Source organism: Chenopodium album, chromosome 24 (genome assembly GCF_948465745.1).
Source record: "Chenopodium album chromosome 24, dcCheAlbu1.1, whole genome shotgun sequence".
Lineage (NCBI taxonomy): Eukaryota > Viridiplantae > Streptophyta > Magnoliopsida > Caryophyllales > Amaranthaceae > Chenopodium > Chenopodium album.
The window spans coordinates 22671369-22692402 of NC_137857.1; the positions used below are offsets into that span (position 1 = coordinate 22671369).

Below are 21034 nucleotides of genomic sequence, written 5' to 3' on the forward strand. Positions count from 1 at the left end.
AACCAAATGTTGTGTCCAAGTTATTAAATTTGACTCTACTGTTACAACTCTTCTCGCATTTGTATTTCAATACTGCAGTGAAACTTTGGTCATCATTCATAAAATATGCTAGAGGAATGTATTCCCGTTTTCTAATATATATCTATATATATATATATTCATGTTTATGTTTATATATATATTTTTTTAGCCAATTACAATTAAGCATATAGCTAGCATTCGTTCTGAGCCAGGATCAAACTCTTCTCTATAACTAATACCTTTACAACATCTTGCAGCTCTTCCTCCAAGTTTGAATTTCTTGTCAGTCACTGGTGATTATGCAGAAGGTGAAATGTTGACAGCATCCTATGGCTATATAGGTGGTCACGAAGGCAGAAGTATATACAACTGGTACCTTCATGAGGTATTAGTTACCACTTAGGGTGTTACTACAGGTTCTCTTCTTTCATCTGACCTCCCCTAAAAGTTAACATGTCATAGCTAACATGTTCTCTATCCATAGGATGAAACTGAAACAGGGACTTTAATCAATGAGGTTTTGGGGCATCTTCAGTTTCGAATACCCAAGGAAGCCATTGGCAAATTTATAGCCTTCAAATGTATACCTGTTCGAGATGATGGTATGATTGGCAAAGAAAACATTTGCATAGGACATGAGCGTGTTCGTGCTGGTAAATACATCTAATTTACCTTCTTCATTGTATTTATTTCTACAATATTTTTTTGGAAGGGTCTTTTTTGTTTTCATCCATATCATTTTAGATCATTTTAAGTTCATCTCGTAATCAATTTGGGATCAGATATAGGTGTATGCCAATTGCAATCATTAGTGCCTACTTCCTTAATCAAAGAAAAGGAAACTTGTATCTGGTTGCCCACGTTAAAGGCTATTGGGACTCATGTGCAGTAAATAATACATTCTCAAAAATATAGCTGGGGTTGATTCTGATATTTTATTCCTATGTTAACTGAAGACTTTAATAACTTTGTAATTAACAGTGTTGGATACTTGAAATTTTGTTTGACAGGAAGCCCAAGGTTGATTTCTTTGCAAATAGCTGGCAAATCTGTTGAAGGATCTACATTGGTTGCTGAGAAATTATATTGGGGAGGTGAAGAGGGAGAATCAGTTTTTCGCTGGTTTCGGGTACTGCATCCAGTTTATGTTTTCACTCTCACTCAAGTCCTAGACTTTATTTTTTATGGGCATTTTGAATTGCTCTCTCTTCAGATTATTTTTACTATTTGTCATGTTGTGGTTGTGAGCTTGAATTTATTCTTACTTCGTTTTGTTTTAATTGCAATGTGGTGGTGGGGGATGCATAATTTTCAAGGCGAGGAGAGAGATAAAAAGAGAGACCCACATGATTAAGAGAGGAACATAGTGAACAGTTACCAAAAAAAAAGCAACGTAGCATACATTTTGCAACTTTCCAAAGAATATGTTGCAATAAAAATAGAATGAATTGAGAATGATCTAGTATTATTTTCGAATTTTATTAGATGCAATTACTGTGTTCTTAGCATATTTCACTTGTAATTACCAGACTGATTCAAGTGGGCAACAAATTGAAATCAATGATGCTATGACAGCATCATACACACTTACGGTTGAAGATGTTGGATGTTTAATATCAGTATCCTGTGAACCTGTTAGAAGTGACTGGGCACGTGGTCCAGAAGTAATCTCTGAGCAATTTGGTCCCATAGTACCTGGTAAATTTCTAGTAGTCTGGATAATGTTTATGGTTTCACGTTTCTCTTATAGAAAAAAAAATGGAACTATTTAGTTCTTAACTATACCAGATTCATCTGCTCTATGCAACATAGTAATTGACATTTGTACTACCTTGTGCTGAAAATATTGAGTAACATTCATTTTAGCGCCACTATTAAACAAACTTTATGGTATTGTGAAATTTTCTACAATTCAACTCATCAATTTAGAAAACAAACAAGCGCAATTGAGCCAATTGACTTGTAATTTTTTTTTTGTCCTCAAATGTCTGTTGGGGTGTTCAGAAAGTTCTTTGAAAATTTTGTGTAAATCAGGTGGCCTTTTTAAAGAGAAAAAAAAAAAAAGAGATTTTACAGCATATCAAATTTGGTTGATTATTTTGAAAATTACTCTTTCTCTGATTATATGACTTTATCTAGGTCTTCCATCCTGTGAGGAACTGAAGTTCTCAGGATCTATGATGGAAGGGGAACGATTGGCATTCATTGCTTCATATCATGGAGGGTAAGTGAGAATGCAATTCAAAATTTAAACTTCCCATTTTCTTCAATTGTACTTCTAATCACTTTTCTGATCTGTTCCAGGGTAAAAGGCAACTGTTGTACTGAATGGTTAAGAATTCTAAACAATGGTCACAAGGAGAAACTATGTGCTAATGGTGAGGAGAGAATTTTCATGCTATATAATGAAATGAATGGTTATCTAAATATGTCATATTAGCAGATTATCTGGATCTAGCCCTTGATGATGTTTGGAGCCGCATTGAAATTATTTTTACGCCTGTTCGGGATGATGGAATAAGAGGAATTCCCCAGAGTATTATATCTGATGTTATCATTCCTGGTAGGTGGTTCGAACACACAAATTTGCTTGATTATTGTTTTTTCCTGTTTTTTTTTAATAACTGTTTCACCATTGTGCATGTTTTTGATGTTTGTTTACTATTCTTGCTGGTCTGCGCTAACAATTTTTGCACTAAGCTGCTTTATTCTTATTAGACTGATAAGATTTTATAAAATTCTATCAGTATGCTTACAGATTTGCTCTTTAAATTGACTACTTGGCTGAAAGTTACCCCACTTTTTCTGTAATTTATTAAAGTTACTACCTCCGTTTTTTAGTTAACAATTTTTGACTTTAGCACTATTTCACACACTTACCTTCGATTGTATTTTGTGATATATACGTAATGGAAACTGTAGTTAGGTGGGATCTTGTTAGATTCGTCACGATTTATATTTTCAAAATATCAATTTTTTATCATTTTTGCATATTGGTAATTAAAGGCATTAATGGTTGAATTTGTGCATTGACAAACGTGACTAAAGAAACGTGTCAGCTAAAAAGAAACGAAAGGAGTGATATTTAAATGCCTCATTTTATTTTATTTATATAAATTGATTCATAAATAAAAAGTCATACATGATAATTGAATCAAATCAAAACATCCTTTCAAAAAAGCTACGACCGTTGTTGCAAATAATACATTCTTCATACCCTCTTCCATATCGTTGTGATTTACAACCTTTTTCGACGAGGGATCTATTGATCTGTTGTAGTCGTGAAGAAAATTTTCGTCTAATTTTTCTGATTGTAATCGAACGATTAACCTCTTTTTTGATCTTGTGCAAATCTTTACCCATGAGGTTGACCCACTTCATTTGCCTCATTTTTGTTGGAGGGAAGAAGCCGCAGTTTTGCCAACATGCTAAACTCATAACAAAACTTGAACAAAACCACCATAGGGGCACTTACGACATTGAAGCCCACTATAAGGGTACTTACTATTCTCAAAGAATGTAGATTTATTGTATTTAATAACAAAAGCATTAAAGTAAATAATGGAAAAGGGTTGAGAAATTTGGCTATTTCCGGCCTATGAAACACTTATTTTGAAGAATCCCAAAGAGAAAAGAGAGAGATAATAGAGAAGAGGCTGATTTTTACATTGATTATGTGTATTTGGAAAATTTACCGGCTACAATTAGCACAATCTCTAGCAAGCAGTGGATGAGGGGATTAACACCCACAAAGAAACATATACGTAGTAGAATAAAACTTAAGAGTATTACCCTTAAAGAATTCGCCACATTACTTCAACTATAGTGTTAACGGTGATGAGACTGAACCCTTAACTCAGTGTTAGGTAGGAGCTCTGCCTAATTACAAAATTCGGTAACAATGCGTAAATTACGTACACGTGAAGGTGAAAGGATGTTTGATTGATCTTGAGGAATATAAAATATTACACAAACCCCGTGCTTGGTTGTTCGTAGGGGGCAAAACAAATTCAACTCCCCCTTGATTCTGATGCTTTGATTTCCTGAATTCATTTTTTTTTTTAGGGTTATACACTTATACATCACCTGTTTCTGACTAATATTTTTGTTAGGAAAACAAACTAAATTTTTGACCTATTTGATTATTCGGCTATTTCACCAAATGCCACTAAGCACTTTAATATTCACCAAATGCGATCGGACTTTTAAAAATTCACCAAATGCCACCGAGTTTTTAAAAAATTCATCGAGTGGCATTAATGACTAACATCAGTTAACTGCGTTAGTCATTAAGGCTACTTATGCCACGTGGCACATTCTAATTGGTTCATTTTATTATTGTTTTATTTATAAAAAAAATTAAAATCAAAAACAAAAAAAAACTAAACCCCAGCCACTCTTTCCACCACAACACCGCCCCTACGCCAGCCAAACCCTTGCCCCCACCCCCCACCGGCGACCAACAACCTCTTTAGTGTCGACAGCCGCCCTTCCCCCTACCATCTCCATCCACCCCCCTCCCTAAACCACCATCCTTGACACCCTAAAACCCCTAAATTGAAATTTCTAAAATCGAAACCCTAATTTCAATTTTTTGGTTTTCGATTTTGGGGTTTAAGCGAGATGGTTCGGGGTGGAGTTGGGAGGGGGATGGGTGGTTTGGGTTTTCCGGAGCAGGGAGGGATCATTGGACGCCAACAGTGGGGAGTGGAAGGGGCTTTGAATTTTGGGAAATCGATATTGGGGTTTAAGGTGTCGAAACCTTAGATTTCGATTTTTGGGGATTTTAAATTAGGGTTTCGACGTGGTGGTGGGAAGGGTGGAGCTCGGAGGGGATGAACCGATTTGAGTTCTTCAACGTGGTGGTTGGAAGGGTGGAGCTCAGACGGGATGAACCGATTTGAGTTCTCCGGCGTGGGGAGGGGGGGTTTGGTCGTCGGCGATGGGGAGGGGAGGGATTTTCGAGGGAGAAAGAGAGTTTGCAAATCGCGGGAAGGGTGGCTGGGTTGCGTTGTCGGCGCGGTTGTTCAGGGCTTGGTCGTCGCTGCGGTGGGGACTGGCTGGAGGCGGGGATATGGTGGTTGCAGTGATAGACGGTGGTTGGGGCTGGGTCATGGTGGGTGGTTTTTTTTTTTGTTTTTTTTTTTAAAGTTTTTGAATGAGTAATTAATTTACTAATTTAATAAGCAACCAATCATAAACCACCACGTGGCATATTAGTTTTTAAAAACTCGGTGGCATTTGGTGAATTCTGAAAAGTCTGATGGCATTTGGTGAATTTTTAAAGGGCTCAGTGGCATTTCGTGAAATAGTCGTTGATTATTAGTATGATTTCTCAAGGCCTGACCCCACGTAGTTTCTTATCTACGTGAATTTCATGACATTTGGATTTGGGCAGCTGTCTTCTGTAGAAATTTGTCTTCATGGCAACCTGTTGTCTTCTGATGGTTGGATGGAATATGACTATATGAGTTTGGACTATCGATATGTGTTTTTTCTTTGTATTTTTTTTATTCACTTTGTTGAACATTACTTATGTTTATTTTTTTGTTTTTGTTTCTATTTTATATTTGCCAGCTGATCCTGTTGGTTTGGAGCTTACTATTCCTTGTTGCTGTGAGGCTGAGGTGGTGCTTCCACATAAGATATACTTTGGCGGACATGAAGGTGTTGGGGAATATATTTGGTACAGAACAAAGAATAAGCTTCATGGATCTGATTTGAGTAGCATATCTGATGCATATGATGATATTGTTATTTGTGGTAGAAACTTGTAAGTAATATATTGCTTGGGTCTGTACATAGTTTAACATATCCATTTCCATGCTGTAGTTAGATAATGCTGATGATTAATTGATATTACAGAACATACACACCATATCTTGATGATGTGGGGGCATATTTGGTGCTATATTGGGTTCCAATTCGTGATGACGGGAAACCGGGCAAGCCATTGGTTTCAATTTGTGATGATCCAGTTGCCCCAGGTATAAACCAGTTCACTTTTTATTATGCATGCAGTTTCCTTTGTATGCAATTCTAATGGATATAAACACGTGACTGTTAGCTTATGATTGTATGGACAGGATCTATTGTTCTTTTCTTGTAGTAATTTTCATAGGGGCTGGTGGGGTTGGATGGAGTATGTAGTGATGAGAGCTATCTAGTGCTTCTTTTATAAGATGTTGGCTGTAGATCATCTATTCATCTTTGATTAATTGCCCAAGCACATGGTTCTGTTACATGCTAACATTTTGTATCTGGTTATTTGCTTGGGAACTAGGCTGTATGCAAGTTCCCAGTAGTCACTTATATTAAAGTTGAACTGTTTGACTTTTACAGCTCACCCCATTGTCAGAAATATTGGTGTGAAATCTTTGAATTTAAGCACTTATTCTGGCGAAGGTGAATATTTTGGGGGACATGAAGGATCAAGCTTGTTCAGCTGGTATAGAGAAACAGCTGAGGGCACAATTACTTTAATTAATGGGGCTGATTCTCTGACATATGAAGTCACTGAATCGGATTACAATTGTCGTTTGTTGTTTGGGTAAGTTATTATTATGTATCTGCATAGTGTATGTAAGAGCCAAGCCATATTGATGGTAGGGGCTGCATATTTAACCCTTATTTTAGACTGATTTTATCTCTTGAAGCTATCCGTGATTGCATGTTAATGAATCACCTTTTTGCATAATTAATATAAAAAAAGTAACCATTACTGCAATAATTTCATGGAATTTAAATTTCTATTTTTTGTTTTTTTTACTTTATTTATTTATATTTATATAGGAAGTTACATTTATTGATTCTTAATGTTGACTTTTTTAAGTAACAGGGTAACTTAGATTTTAGCTAATCTATGCTTTGAAATTTTTCTACATTGAATCTTTATGCAACAGATATACACCAGTTCGTTTGGATTCAGTCGTTGGGGAACTCAGGCTTTCAGATCCGACAGACCTTATATTTCCTGGTAAGACTGCTTCTGAGGAATGTCCTTTGCATGTGCTATGAATTAAGTTTATGATCTGTCTCAGACTATTAGGACCTCGCTTGTGTGTCTGCACATGCATATTAGGTGGGTGATGTGTGTGTGTGTGTGTGTGTACACACGCTGCTTTGCTTGTGTAATGAATTAGTTATCTAGTTTAAGTCAAGCTATCAGGGTCCCAGTCTTGGGAGTTCTGCTCTTTACTAAAACAAGTATGTAACATCCAAATGTAACACGAACTCAAATATTATTTCTTGATTTGATATCAAATTTGATATTGTTTGTAGCACGTAGCAGTAATTCTTAGGCTCATTTGAAATAAGCTTTTTGCCAGTTGTCCTGGATTATTATTTTAAAACAAGAGGAAAACAGCCCTTATCCCAAGGACAAAAAGCTGAAGTAAAAATATTTCCAGCATTTCCGTTGCTATATTCTTACCCGCTTACTTGCTCTCATATTATGTATTTTGTTTAGTGTCTTCACCTTTCTAATAAAATTTTTGCTGATCCAAAAAACTTTAGTTGATCAGTTGACTAACTCTTATGGGATTTGCATGAGAATGAGGTATTCGATTATAAGAGATGGAGGAGGAAGTTTTTTGTGGATGAATATACGAAATATTCACTTTTAGTTCATATAGCCAACCGCACTTATGGGATTAAGGCTTTGATTGATTGATTGAGTTCACCACTCTAATGTCTTTGTGTGTGTATGTGTGTTGTGCTTATATTTGTTTGAGCTGAGCTGGTCAACCTTGGAGGTTGAAAATATAGAAAATGTTGATGTGGCTTGGGAATGATGAACAAAGGTAACAAATTAACGGGCAGATATTGACCAAAAAATTTCCTCCTGTCAAAAATCCAAGCACTTGTCTTTTCTTGATTTTGTGGACATAATATCTTGTATCCTGATGTCATAATGTTTTTTTTACTAGCCCTTCATTTACTGTATGAATAATATTCCCTGATGCCTTCATTAATCTCCGACTCCCTGATTTAATGATGATTTCTGCTCAAGGCTCCTTTTATATGGTAGGCTGATAGCCCTAGGTTTAGAATTTAAACCCCTATCCCTAATCCCTTTAAAAGTGGCTAGTGCCTCAATTTCTTATGAATAGTGCTTTGGGTGAGAATGCCTTGAAGTTTTCTATAGCTACTAAATTCAGTTCTGATTCGCGTGAAATTTTTCTGAAATGATTTGCATTTTCTGACTCATGTACCCTCATTTATCATGTACCGTCACACTTTGTCCTTTTATTGTACGCATGGAACCTTTGTTTTTTCTATCTCTGAACATGTCTCTATCTTTTTCCTGTGCTCAGTGCTTGGGTTCCCTTAATGGCCAACCCTCCATTTAAACTATCCATTTCAGTTCCTGCTTGTTTGGCCTTTCTTATCCTTTGTCTTTATGCTATACTTTTCCTTTGCAGTTCAGTTTATTTTATCTGTTTCTATTATAACTTACAAGTAATAGATTGCTTGCTGTTCTGTGGCTTTTCTTCTAGGCGAATTTTGTATGAGGTAGGCTTGTTCTCAGACATAATAGAGATTGACTCTCAAATTGTCTTACCTAATTACACGACTTTGACATAACTTGTAATTGTTATGGATTTCTAATACAAATTTGTACTCTTTACCTTGTCTTTTTCTCTTGGATGATGAAATGTTCTTCTCTTCCTTTAGAACTGTTGAAAATTGAGATGGTTGCTCTCACTGGAAAAGCAATGGAAGGAGAATTGCTCACTGCCGTTGAAGTTATTCCAAATAGTGAGAGCCAACAAATTGTTTGGAGCAAGTATAAGAAAGATGTCAAATATCAGTGGTAAGGTGTTGATTATTACGCAAATGCATCATATTCTCTGCGTGTTTTTGACTTAATGAATGATGAGTATTTGAGAATTTAATTTCTTTAGCATTTCCCCAAAATTCATCTGTTTGGTAAATTCTTCTTAATTCAATGCTGGATCAATATAAATAGTTCACTTTATTAGCTTTGATGTTGGTCATTCCTAGAAACTAATTTTTTTGTACAAAGTTGACAACTGAAACAACTATCCCAAAAGGATGTGGCGTCAGCTAACATGAACCGTCATTCGCAATCATCAGTGAAAAGTGAATTAAGAAAAATCTGTTAAGAAAGTAAACTAAGTAGAGTGCGAAGCGAAAGTAGAGCAAGCTAGACTAGAGAAAACACAAGGAGATTTTTTTTTTTATTTTTTATTTTTTATGAAGTTGGTGACAATTAAAGCTAAACAAAGTAAAGGTGGTAAAAATAAAAGTAAATATGGGAATTTTAGGTAATAATTATAAATTGAGGATGGTTTGGCTCATAAATTGAACAGATTTTGGTTCAATATGAAGTTAACTAATGTAAATTACGTTTAATTTGGAAATTAACACTATTTGATAGGTTCTCCAAATTCAAGATCATCCCTAAGGGAAGAATAGTTTATTATAATTGATATATGTTAAGTAACTTATTCATTTTATATGAACATGAAATGAATCGAATCTTTAACAACATACTTTGACCTAACCCACTTTTAAATATTTGTTGGAACAAAAATTTATTTAAATGTGAAAATCAAAAGAGAAGGTAGAAAAAAGAGAAAACTAGGGATAACATGTTAGTGGGCTTACATTGATGGAACATTTGACAAAAGCTGTTAAATGGTGGCAACATTAACTTATTTTGAAAGTAAAAGGTGGTAAAACTCAAAACCATCAAAAAGTAAAGTGATAGAAATAAAAAATGGTCCTTTTTGTTTTAATATTTATGTTCTTCATGTAATGCTGATAGTTTGCTAGTAGTGTTCAATCAATGTACGTAGAGTATACAATGAATGAGTTTACATTCTAAAGATAAAGTCAAACATCTATAAACAAGTCTTAAAGAATCACATCATATGCACAACTAAAGATAACCCAAGGTCACATTGTAATGCTACAATACCCATCGTTTGCAGTTACATGGTCAACAAGGCACGTGAATTAATTTCAATAATTGTTGGATCATTTTGGCGAAACAAATGTTGCTATGCTGCCACACTTTTTTAGTTGGAAATAAATATACAATGAATAATACTTCCTCTGTTTTCCTAATATCGCAACATGAGGGTTGAAGAGAGAGAAAAAGAGAAAAGATGTACAAATAGAGAAATGTTGCAATAAACTTCCTAAATTGGTAATTGTTGCAATAGTAGGGGAATGGAGGAAGTATTAATCACATTGCCAAAGTACCAAATTACCAAAGCTGAAAGCAGATAGATTCTTTTGCAAATTCCTTTGAGGAATTTCTTAATGAGCTTATATTTGAGAAAAATAAAGTACCAAGAAATCTAAAGTATAATGAAATTTTCTTAAGACTATATTTCCAAACAGCTGGAAGACAAACAATATATTAGATTCTTAACGTTAACTAGTGTGGACTTTTCTTAACTTAACAGTCCCCTCTCCTCTACACCAGTCCCCACCTAACTTGTGGATAGGTGGGGACTGTTTGTTTTAATTTGTGAATTAAAGTTAATTATGTTTTAAATTCTAGTCTAGTATATTGAAATTGTGAAAGGTCTTTATGAGGGTAGTTGGGGACTGTTAACTTTAGTTTGCATGCATGTTGCATCGATTTGTATGGAAGAGGGTATTCGTTTTGTTCATTCACTGCATGATATTTTTCCTTTATAACATATTTGTTTTAATGGTCTGATTTTAGCATACCCGTGGTATGCCCCTTTAAAATTAGTTTTCCATTCCCATGAGTGACTTTGGTAGCCACACTTAAGTAAAAAAAAAAAATCAATGACTTAGCCAGAAAGTGGTGTTTTCATTTTTCAAAAGCATTTCATTGAGGAATATTCCTAATTTTTTTTTGATATATTTTTCTCTGAAACTTTTAGTTTACCTTGATGTTGATATGCACTGTGGTGTAGGTATTATTCATCAGATTCCGAGGATGTCAGATCCTTGGAGTTACTTTCTTCAGAAAGTTCCTGCTCTTACAGATTGCGTTATGAAGACATTGATCGCTGCTTGAGATGTGAGTGCATTGTTACCGATGTCTTTGGAAGGTCAAGTGAGCCCGTATATACTGAAAGTACTCCTATAATGCCAGGTATATCTTTTTCCCCACTTTTTCTCTCTGTTCTTCTCCCAGTTCCTAAAATGAATTACTCCGTAATACGGATACAAAGGTAAAATAGAAGAGGGAAATGATTAATGATGTATACTTGGGAAATAACATCTTATTTCGCATGAGTATGTCATAGTTACTGAATGGATAGTAGTTCCTATATAGAGAAGTTGGACAATAAATAAAGAAGTTGTCTTATATTGACTGTCATGACTGATGTTAGAATGCACATACAGTTAGATGATAATTTTTATTTTGTATGATCATGTGATGTTTGCTTGTATATGGTAGAGGTTGATTATTCTATTCCATATCTTTATGTTTCACCCTTTGTTTACTTAGTAATGACCAATTTGGTTGGGTTAGATATCTGAAATCTGCTTTATTCATTGCGTATTTGAGCATTTTACATGCAATAGGCTATGTCTGATGTACTGTTTTGTAAATAAAGAAAATTTTCTTCCCATTTTTCTCACTTGAGAGGTACTGAGCTACTCAAATGGATGATAAACAGCATGAAGGGAATGCAAGCATAACTAATTGCTGTACATGTCTTTTTCACTACTCTGTCCTCAAATAATTGTTCTATTTACCATTTTGGTCAGTCCCCATATGATTGTCTTGTTACCTTAAATGGAAAATTCACCTTTTACATAACACATCCAACTCATGTGTTATGGGCCCTAGTACTAGCTATCTCACTCTCTCTTTCTTCATAAATCAAGTGATGCTGGACCCTCCATCAATTCTTGTTTCCTTATTCAAATTTTACTTCTTATTTTTCCTCTATCCAACAAAAAAACCTACATAACCTACTATCTATGTTAATATGAGTTTGCAAGTCCATAAGCACAATAATTGGAGGATAGAGGGAGCACAATTCTTTGTTTTCTGAGCTGACAAGTCATACAACTTACATTTCATATTACTTGCTTGATGTTGCCACTATTTAATCATTACATTTTCCACTTAGCTCTACTCAGGAGTCGTGTTATCCTATAATATTTATGTAGGAGTTGTTCTATCAAATTAAATTCTTGCTATCTTCAGGAATACCTAGAATTAATAAACTGGAGATTGAGGGAAGAGGATTTCACACTAATTTGTATGCTGTTCAAGGAGTTTATAGTGGAGGAAAAGAGGGAAAAAGCAGAATACAGTGGCTTAGATCCATGGTTGGCAGTCCTGATCTCATCTCCATTCCAGGTATGTCCGTCAGGCTTACTCTGTGTCTCCATAAACTTCATTATATGTTAGCCTATGATCATCTTTTTATGCATGTAAATGTGACCTTATCTAATAACTATCATTGTAATCTAAAAACTATCATAGTAAAACCTCATCATTGGTAAATGACATTCATAGTGATATGATAGATCATTATATACATAGAAGATGAACACGTTGAATATGTTGGTCTTTCGTCCTTAAAGAACAGATTAATGGAAGTGTTATATTCAATGTTTTGTACGGGTCATCTTTTAGATTAAGGTGATAATAAAGGCATTTGAAATATCATATTGAATTTATAGCAAGACGTAGCTTCGTTGCGTCATTTTAGGCTCATCCGTGCTGGAGAATACAAACATCATTCTTAGCCTATTAGGAAGCCCCCCAGGAATTGGCTGTTGGAATAGAACTTGGATAGGGTTAGGGGAGTATCCTGTGTCATTTCGATTGACTATGGTTAAGAAGCTGCTGGAAAAATATCAACCAGGCTGAAGTGTGTTAAATTTCATTTCGAGTGATAGTGTAGGAGAAGCTTTTGGAATCTTTCTATTGTTTGCAATTTGAATTATTGTCGCCGTCAGGATAGTGGGTACTCTAATCAATTACAAACTACCATATATGATGTGCTCTGAAGTTTCTTAAATTTCATATCTTCATTGAAAGACTTAGTGAGGCTTTTTTCAAATCTGCATTGTCAGAATTTTGCATTATTGTTACTGACCGTTTACTTAAGTCACTAACAAACTCCGATATGCATTTGCTCATGGTATACACTAAGCACATCATTTATTGTGACTGTGAGAACTTTATGAGTTATGATGTTTACTATTCCAGGGGAAATGGGAAGGATGTATGAAGCTAATGTTGATGATGTGGGGTATCGACTTGTAGCAGTATACACCCCTGTGAGAGATGATGGAGTTGAGGGACACCCGGTCTCGGCTTCAACAGAGCCAATAGCAGTCGGTAAACACTTCTGTAATCAGACATTATTTCTTAAGAAGTTTGCTTTTGTTTGACTATTACTTTTCTTTCCCTATCATTTTGTCTGATGCAGAACAGCAGTTGTCATCTATTTTATACCCAGTTGGTTTGCTTACAAATCATATGGCTGTCATAAGATCATATTATCTCCCTTTGCTTGAATTATGATTGTGGAACAAATCATTTCAACATCATTGCACAATTTGATTCCATCGATGCCCCTTCCCCTTCCCCCTCTCCAGATATTTAATGTTATTTTTAGTTACTTTTCATTGTTGAAAGTTCCGAATGTTTTATGCTTAATAGATCACTGTACCCTTGTAAATTCTTTTTTTTTTTTTTTTTTTTAATAAAAAAGATACCCTTGTAAATTCTAATAGCTCCTAAAATCTGACCTTTTGCCTTGTTGCTTGTAGAGCCTGATGTTCTTGAAGAAGTGAAGAAAAAGCTTGATTTTGGCTCTGCGAAGTTTGAGGTACTAATGTGCTCAATACAATTTGATTATTTTGATATGAAAATAATTTGCAGTTCAACTAATATATTACTCCATCCGTCCCAAAAAGAACGACCCATTTGGGTTGATTATACGGGTATTAAGGAAGTTAAGTAAAAAGAAGTAAAAGTATATTGGAAAGATAAATTTACTTGGGGTTTGTAAAAAAATAGAGAGAGAAAGTAATAAAATAACATGGAAAATCAAATTTTTATATGGGGAAGCTAATTTTGCACAAATATTGTAGCAAATTGGTGGGTGTTTTAATGCAAATGGGTCATTCTTTTTGGGACAAAGTTTTGGCCAAATGGGTCGTTCTTTTTGGGACGGAGGGAGTATAATTATCTCTTTGTGGTCATCATTTGTCTTCCAAATAAGGCCATGCATGAGTATTCAAAATTATGGGTTGTCTTTTGACCACCCTGTCTTTCTGTGCCAGAAGAACTTCTGTCCTCTCATGCATAGGTGGTCAATATTATTTAGCTTTCACCCTTTCCATTTCCAATTAGAGGGAGCTTGTGAAGATGTGATTAAAAGAAGCTTTATGTAGTGGTGGATTGGTGATAGGTGATGAAAGAGAACTATTACCCTCATTTAGGGGGTAATAGGTTGCACTAGGGGGAGGGTGGGTAACATATTACCCTCATTTTGAGGGTAATGATTCCTCCACCTCCCTATTTATTATGTCACTACAACCCCAATTCATCCATGGAGACATTGCGCCCATACAATAATACCTCTAATCAACTATAATTTACTTAGTTTGACTTTTATTATCCCCTAATCTATTACCCTCATTCCAAGTGCCCCCTTAGTGTATACAAGTTAATGATTTTGGTCCTGTAAACAAATGAATTTTAAAAGTCCACAAGAAACAGAATTTGTACCTCTCTGGTCCATGGGGTGACTTTACTTACTGTTAGAACAGTTTTGTTTGCCAAATCTATAATTGAAAAGTTTCAATACTTTAAACCTGATGTTTGGAGAACTGATGAACAATGTTGTCACAATTCGCGTAAAAGGATACTCCCTCCGTCCCTTTTTTATCTACCCTTATGCCATTTTCGGTGGATCTAAATGATGTACCCATCTCATTTTTTTATAATTGAAGGATAACAGTAAATAACCCATTTACCTTCATTTTCTCTTGTCTTTATTTGGTGATCTTCCTATATTATCCTTTATTTTGCAAATATATTTGTGCAAAAGTTAGCTTTTCCATGTGAATTTAATTTTCCCATGTACTTCCACTACTTTCTCTCTCTACTTTTTTGCTTTCAATGTGAATTTAGCTTTCCCATGTACTACTACTATTTGAACTTCCTCCTTCCCCTTCTTAGTTCCCGTAAAAATTGGCCATAAGGGTAGATAAAAAAGGGACGGATGGACTATTATTTTGGGCCAATATGATATGAAATTGTAGGCCGTTTTGAGGTTGAAATTCTGAATCAAATCCAAATGAGTATTTAAACGAATCAAAGTACATTCACAAAAGCCCACAGAGTTCTAGAACAATCAATGATAATTTGCTAATTTCATTTGCTTGAATGGTTTAAGACAGTTCTAAAAGTGTCACAAGTAACTAGTGTTGCTTGCTTAAAAAAAAAAGTAACTAGTTGTGCTTTAGGCTTCTTGTTAACAAAAGACCCAAAAAAGTAATATTTGGCAAAGCTATTGTTGTCATTGGGAACACAATATTATCAAAATGCTCTTGTTATCCAAATATTTGAGGACACACACTTGTTAATCATTATTTATGGAGGCCATATCCAAATACTAGTTCAGCTTATCCAAGCGTTTATGCTCATATCAAAATGCTCTTGTTATCCAAATAACCCATGACAAGAGTATGTCATCATTATTTGTGAAGGCCATCCATAAAACCAAATTCTCATTTTTGTGAATCTTTCCTACGTCTTTCTTTTTTAAAATAGTTTATCCCAAGATTTGATGAAGAATACGAAGGGCCAGAGAGGGTGAGTTTCCTTCCATGAGTTAGAATGAATTTCTACCTCCCTGATCATTTCTTGCGCCACCAACCATATTTACTACACACAATTTTGCAAACTTCAAATAGATATGCCGGCATCCGAATTAAAACAAATTAGCTCATTGTGTTGTCGGAGGGTGAGTTTTTGAGGTTTGTTGTAGAGTTGGAATAACCGAATAGTCATTGTTTCCAATAAGAGTAATTACAGAAGATAAGAAAAACTCAAGATTTAAGTCTGGGTAAGTTTTGGAAAGCCAATTCATGAACCTCCTCAAACCAAGAGTATAAGTAGAAAACCCAAGTTCTCATCAATCTCTAACTTTTGTGTTGCTTCATCTAAGTACCATTGGGTGCTATTCACCTTTCTTTTTGGTATGTTGTAGACAGTTTGGTGCTGCCGGTTAAGGATTTTAAGGGTTGGTATGGTGACATTTATGGCAGTGTCTTGTTCTTGTTATGGTTCCTTACCCCTACTTCTCTGGGATAATATACAGCTTGAAGCTATTCCCAACTTAATCACTAATGATCATGCAACCAATACAAATGTCCTTATGTATCTACAATTTAATTGTGGTATTCTTATCCTACACCCAATTACTCACAAAGATTTATCACAATATGAACAATGCTATCACTAGTTACAAATCAACAACTAAAATCAGGTGTCCAAATCTCATATTATATCAATTATTATCATTAACTTAAAATTGATATGTCATAGTTTTTAAAAAAGGAAAAAAAAAAAAAAAAAAAAAAAGAGAGATATGTTGGCCTTGATTGGCAATTGGCTGTTGGCTGTTGGCTGTCGGCTGATTTGATTGGCTGGTTTGACTGGCTGTTTGTATTGGCTTTTTTGTTGGCTGTTTGACTTTTTATTAGTCTAAAAACATGTTTGGTAAAATTGGCTGTTTGATGTTATTAGTAACTTAGGTAAGCTACTCAAAGTAGCTTTTTCATTTTGGCTTAAAAGCCAACTTTTCAGCTGGCTGAAAAAGCCATTTACCAAACACAAATTTTGGATGTTTGACTAAATGAAAAAGCCAAAAGCCAAAAGCCAACCAAATAGCCAATGAAAAACCATTTACCAAACAAGCCCGTTGTAAAATGCCACCTTTTAGATTTTTAGCTCAAAACTCTTTCACCTTCAGTATCAAGGAGGAAGTTGAGGTTCTTTTTCTAGCAAATATTTTAGTAGGAATAGTTGATTTTTGATGAATAAATGTGATAGAGATTGTATTTTTTTTAGTACTTGAATGCAAATTGAGTGAAACTTGATTAAGGTTTGAGAGTTGTGGAGTTTGGAGTAAAAAGGGTAGTATGAGAGATTATTACCAAGATAGGCTATCATATTGAAGTCAATTACTCGCTTAGTGGGTGTCGCTAGTCTTTTCTTGTAGTGAGCCCCTGCTCAATGGTATCTGTTAATGACTTTAGGCTAGGAATGGGAACGGGACGGATCCGAATCCGACCCGATTTATAAACGGACTATAAATTCGGGCACGAGGCCGTACAAACCCCCGAGTCCGAATCCGCTGGATATTCGAACCTCCAAACTGTCGGACCTTCGAATTTAAATCCGGCAAAATTACACCATAAGCAATAAATATTTAGCCTTAAAATTTTGCAGCAAATGCAAAAATATGGTATTTTATATGAATTAATACATATTATGAAAAAAAAAAAAAATTAAAACAAAAAAAGCCAAAAACAGCCCATGTCGGAGATTAGAAGGCACCCAAACACAATAATCTTGTTAAATTGCTAAGTAGTGGTGACTTTGATTCTTCAAAATTATTATGATAGATATTCTCTTGGATTACAGTGTGAAACTAAGAAAATGAGGCGTTGAGAGAGGAGAGAGAAAGAGTTGAGTTTGAAGGAAAATGAATAAATGAAAGAGGGGTGGCAGCTACATGTGAAAAGTAAGGAAGGAGGGTTTTTAGGGTTTTAATATATGTACTCCGTACAATATTTAAATAAAAAATAAGCGCATGTCTTACTCTTTGTCGGACTCGGGTCAATCGGATCAAACCCTACACAGGATCCGAGTCTGATCCGACTCCCACTCGGAGTCAGACTTTATTTGGTGGATTTGGATCCGGATTTTTTTTTTATCGAATACGGATCGGACTTTTTTTTCTTCGGATCGGATCGGATTTGAATCGAATTCGAACTAAATTGCCATGCCTACTTTAGGCACTCATATCTTTCTGCTTACATTAAGATGGTTTTTAGCTCAAATTATTGACTTCATAATTTCTTGGAAACTTTATGTGGTATATTAAGGCTCTAATTTTTCCTATATTTCCAACAAGTATGTCTCTCTATGGGCTTTCAACACTACCTACTTGTGGCTCTTGAATTAAACATGGTATTTCTCATTATTTGCAATCTACATCCAAAATGATAAAGTAAAAAAAATGCCAGAATAAAGTTATTTAATGAGAATAAAAATGGCTTGCCCTTTCGTGTCTTTAGTGTAGTGTCTTAACTTGATGTCTCTTTCTTGTATCAAATAAGCATGAGTGTGTAAACCGTGCCAATATTGACACCTTCATAGTACAACTTGCGACGATATTCCGTTGACTAAAGAACGAACTTGACTTACCCTTATCCCATAACCCAACAACCCCGTGTGGAAAGACCTCTTTCACCTCAGTGAGCCACTACACTAGGATTTGAGCTTCCTAGGATATAACCTTAATTCAAAAATGTACTAGAGGCTTTGTCATCAACGTTGAACACCTTTTTGTTGTGTTACTCCGATACCTGCCTTGGCCATGGGTGTCGTGTGTCGACACGACACGACGCGCGACACGACCCTTGACATGGCTCCTGGAAAGTGTCGACTCGGGGATCGGAAAAGTGTCTAAAACAAGTGTCGCCGATTTGTAATTTAAAATTTTAGGGTTTAGTTCAAAAATCGACCAAAATTTCGTGAATTGCTAAATTGCAGGACACATACAGACAATAAAAGAATAGGGCTTTTAGTCGCCTGAAAATCCCGATTTCACCGATATATTGTCCGGCACATTGAACAGATCGCCGGCGAGTTGTGGTTGCCATTCGTGGTGGCTGGTTGTTGAATGAAAGAACAAAGAGAAGAGAAGAGAAGAGAAGAGAAGAGAAGGAGGGGTTGGAAGCATGCATTTGATTTAATGGTGGAGAGATAAGATAGAAAGATAAGACCATAGTTTGAAACAGAGTATTGGAATTTGTAACAAAATAATACGTAGAAAGAGAAGAAAGGAAACAAAAGAAGTCTAAAAAAAGTGTACTCCCTCCGTCCCTAAATTACATTCCTCCTTTCTATTTTTGGTATTCCAAAATTACATTCCTCCTTTCTATTTTTGGTAAGTTTATTTTAGTAAATCAACTCTCTTTTTCTGTTTTATATTTAATGCTTTCTCACTCATCCTTACCTAATCTCACTCATAATCCTTGTGCCAAATTACAATGAATATGATTGGTTGAAAATTTTCAATTAGGAGCATGTGATTGGTCCTTTTTTTTTTGCAAAGGATTGATGACATGTCATGAGTAATAACTAATCTATTTTTGTACTTCCCATTGCATAATCTAATTATTGTTATTTGTCTTATTTTTCCCTCCTTAATTCCCGTGTAAATTTTTAAACAGGAATGTAATTTAGGGACGGAGGGAGTATTAGAATATGTTTAGACTTTAGATGTTCCCTATGTATTACTCCGTGTTTTTTTTATTATTTTTTAAATTTTTTTTTAATTTTTTGACTTTTATCTATTTTATATTTTTAAGTGTCAGATTAAATTTTTTGGACACTTTATATAATAGCTATATCCTAAATATTAGTCAAGACACTCCCTTTACAGTGTCGTGTCGACCAAAATTTAGGACTGACCTCCGACTCCTTGTCTGACACGACAATTATAGACGAGTCCAAGTAACATTGCCTTTTTGATTTCAAAATCATGCCACTTTTTGGTTCGAGCCTTATACACACTAGCACAAACATAGGCTCTTCCAACTTATGCAAATCTAACCACCTTTGCTCAGTGGTGCTAGCAAGTTTAAAGTTTATCTTCTTGATCACCCATTGAGTTTTATGCTTTAACTCAAGTGACACAACTTCCCATAGACAAGCTTGTAAGAAGTTCCCAATTTGAGTTTAAAACGCAGTTCTATAAGGACAAATAGCTGCATATACCTTCTCTCCAATTTGTCCTATATTTTGTTGCCGTCTTTATGCGACACCGTTTGATGATAACCAAAGAAAAGGAAAAGACCCATGATAAACTTTTTCTCTTGGTTGGAAATTTGGGCTTGGCTGGTGATATGCAAGACCAACCTTGTGATGAACTACATCTTCAACATCTTTTGGAAGGTACCATGAGCAAATGAGAACCCCCATCACCAATTATGGCTCCTGTAATTCCAATTCTCAGGAAAAAAATTTCTTAAGCACCTTCATTGCAACTTTGTGATCATGTGTAAGAAGACAATGGCCTCAACCCATTTCAATACTGCACTCGGAAAGGGAATGGGGGGGGGGGGGGGGGGGCACATATCAGATGTTTTAACCTAGTGACCCTTTTGATGACAGAGGGGCTGATTTTGCTAATCTAGTAAGATACACAATTGTTCTCTGATGCTCCAAACTTACTAAAAGTTACAGAGCTATTAATCTCACTTCATTATGATTCAATATTCAAATATCATTTAATCTCACTTCATTAGAACTGGGCATGATATTTTGCTTCAATTTTCCTTTAATCTCACTTCATTATAACTATAATTATAATCCAAAGGACATGTGAACCTTTTCCAGTGTGGTCTGGTTAAGCTGAACGACTTTTACTGTTTGCAACAGGTAATATGCAACAAGGCTCCATCATCCAAGAAGGTTGCTACTTCTGCTGCCATTTTTTTTTTTTGAAATATTTGTATATTATTATTATTATTGTTATTATTTTCTTTTGAATTGATGATTTAAAATACCATATGACATCCCCAGATTTTGGATACTGGGGGACTTGAGAGGAGAATACTTGAAATCAACAGAAAGAGAGCCAAAGTGGTGAAGCCTGGTTCTAAAACCTCTTTCCCAACTACTGAAATGCGTGGCAGTTATGCTCCCCCATTCCATGTAAGTAATACTCAGCTAGGCAGACTATCACTTTTTATCCATCATAGCATCAATTACATAATACTAAAA

General features: G+C 35.2%; 1 protein-coding gene across 5 annotated transcripts in view; it reads left to right on the forward strand.

Annotated features, from left to right (window-relative positions):
- LOC145610213 (187-kDa microtubule-associated protein AIR9-like) overlaps positions 1–21034 on the forward strand; it is a 45920-nt gene that overhangs the window by 22978 nt on the left and 1908 nt on the right. For 4 of the 5 annotated variants that reach the window (XM_081665498.1, XM_081665499.1, XM_081665497.1 and 1 more), the window contains 18 exons: positions 279–406; positions 506–674; positions 1032–1150; positions 1551–1719; positions 2161–2245; positions 2326–2399; positions 2462–2584; positions 5599–5794; positions 5887–6008; positions 6364–6571; positions 6924–6997; positions 8698–8836; positions 10944–11125; positions 12194–12349; positions 13208–13339; positions 13774–13832; positions 20690–20722; positions 20834–20965. In XM_081665498.1, coding sequence (XP_081521624.1) covers positions 279–406; positions 506–674; positions 1032–1150; positions 1551–1719; positions 2161–2245; positions 2326–2399; positions 2462–2584; positions 5599–5794; positions 5887–6008; positions 6364–6571; positions 6924–6997; positions 8698–8836; positions 10944–11125; positions 12194–12349; positions 13208–13339; positions 13774–13832; positions 20690–20722; positions 20834–20965 — 2300 coding nt within the window. The remainder of the gene's footprint in view (positions 1–278; positions 407–505; positions 675–1031; positions 1151–1550; positions 1720–2160; positions 2246–2325; positions 2400–2461; positions 2585–5598; positions 5795–5886; positions 6009–6363; positions 6572–6923; positions 6998–8697; positions 8837–10943; positions 11126–12193; positions 12350–13207; positions 13340–13773; positions 13833–20689; positions 20723–20833; positions 20966–21034) is intronic. The other variant, XM_081665500.1, reaches the window with a different exon arrangement.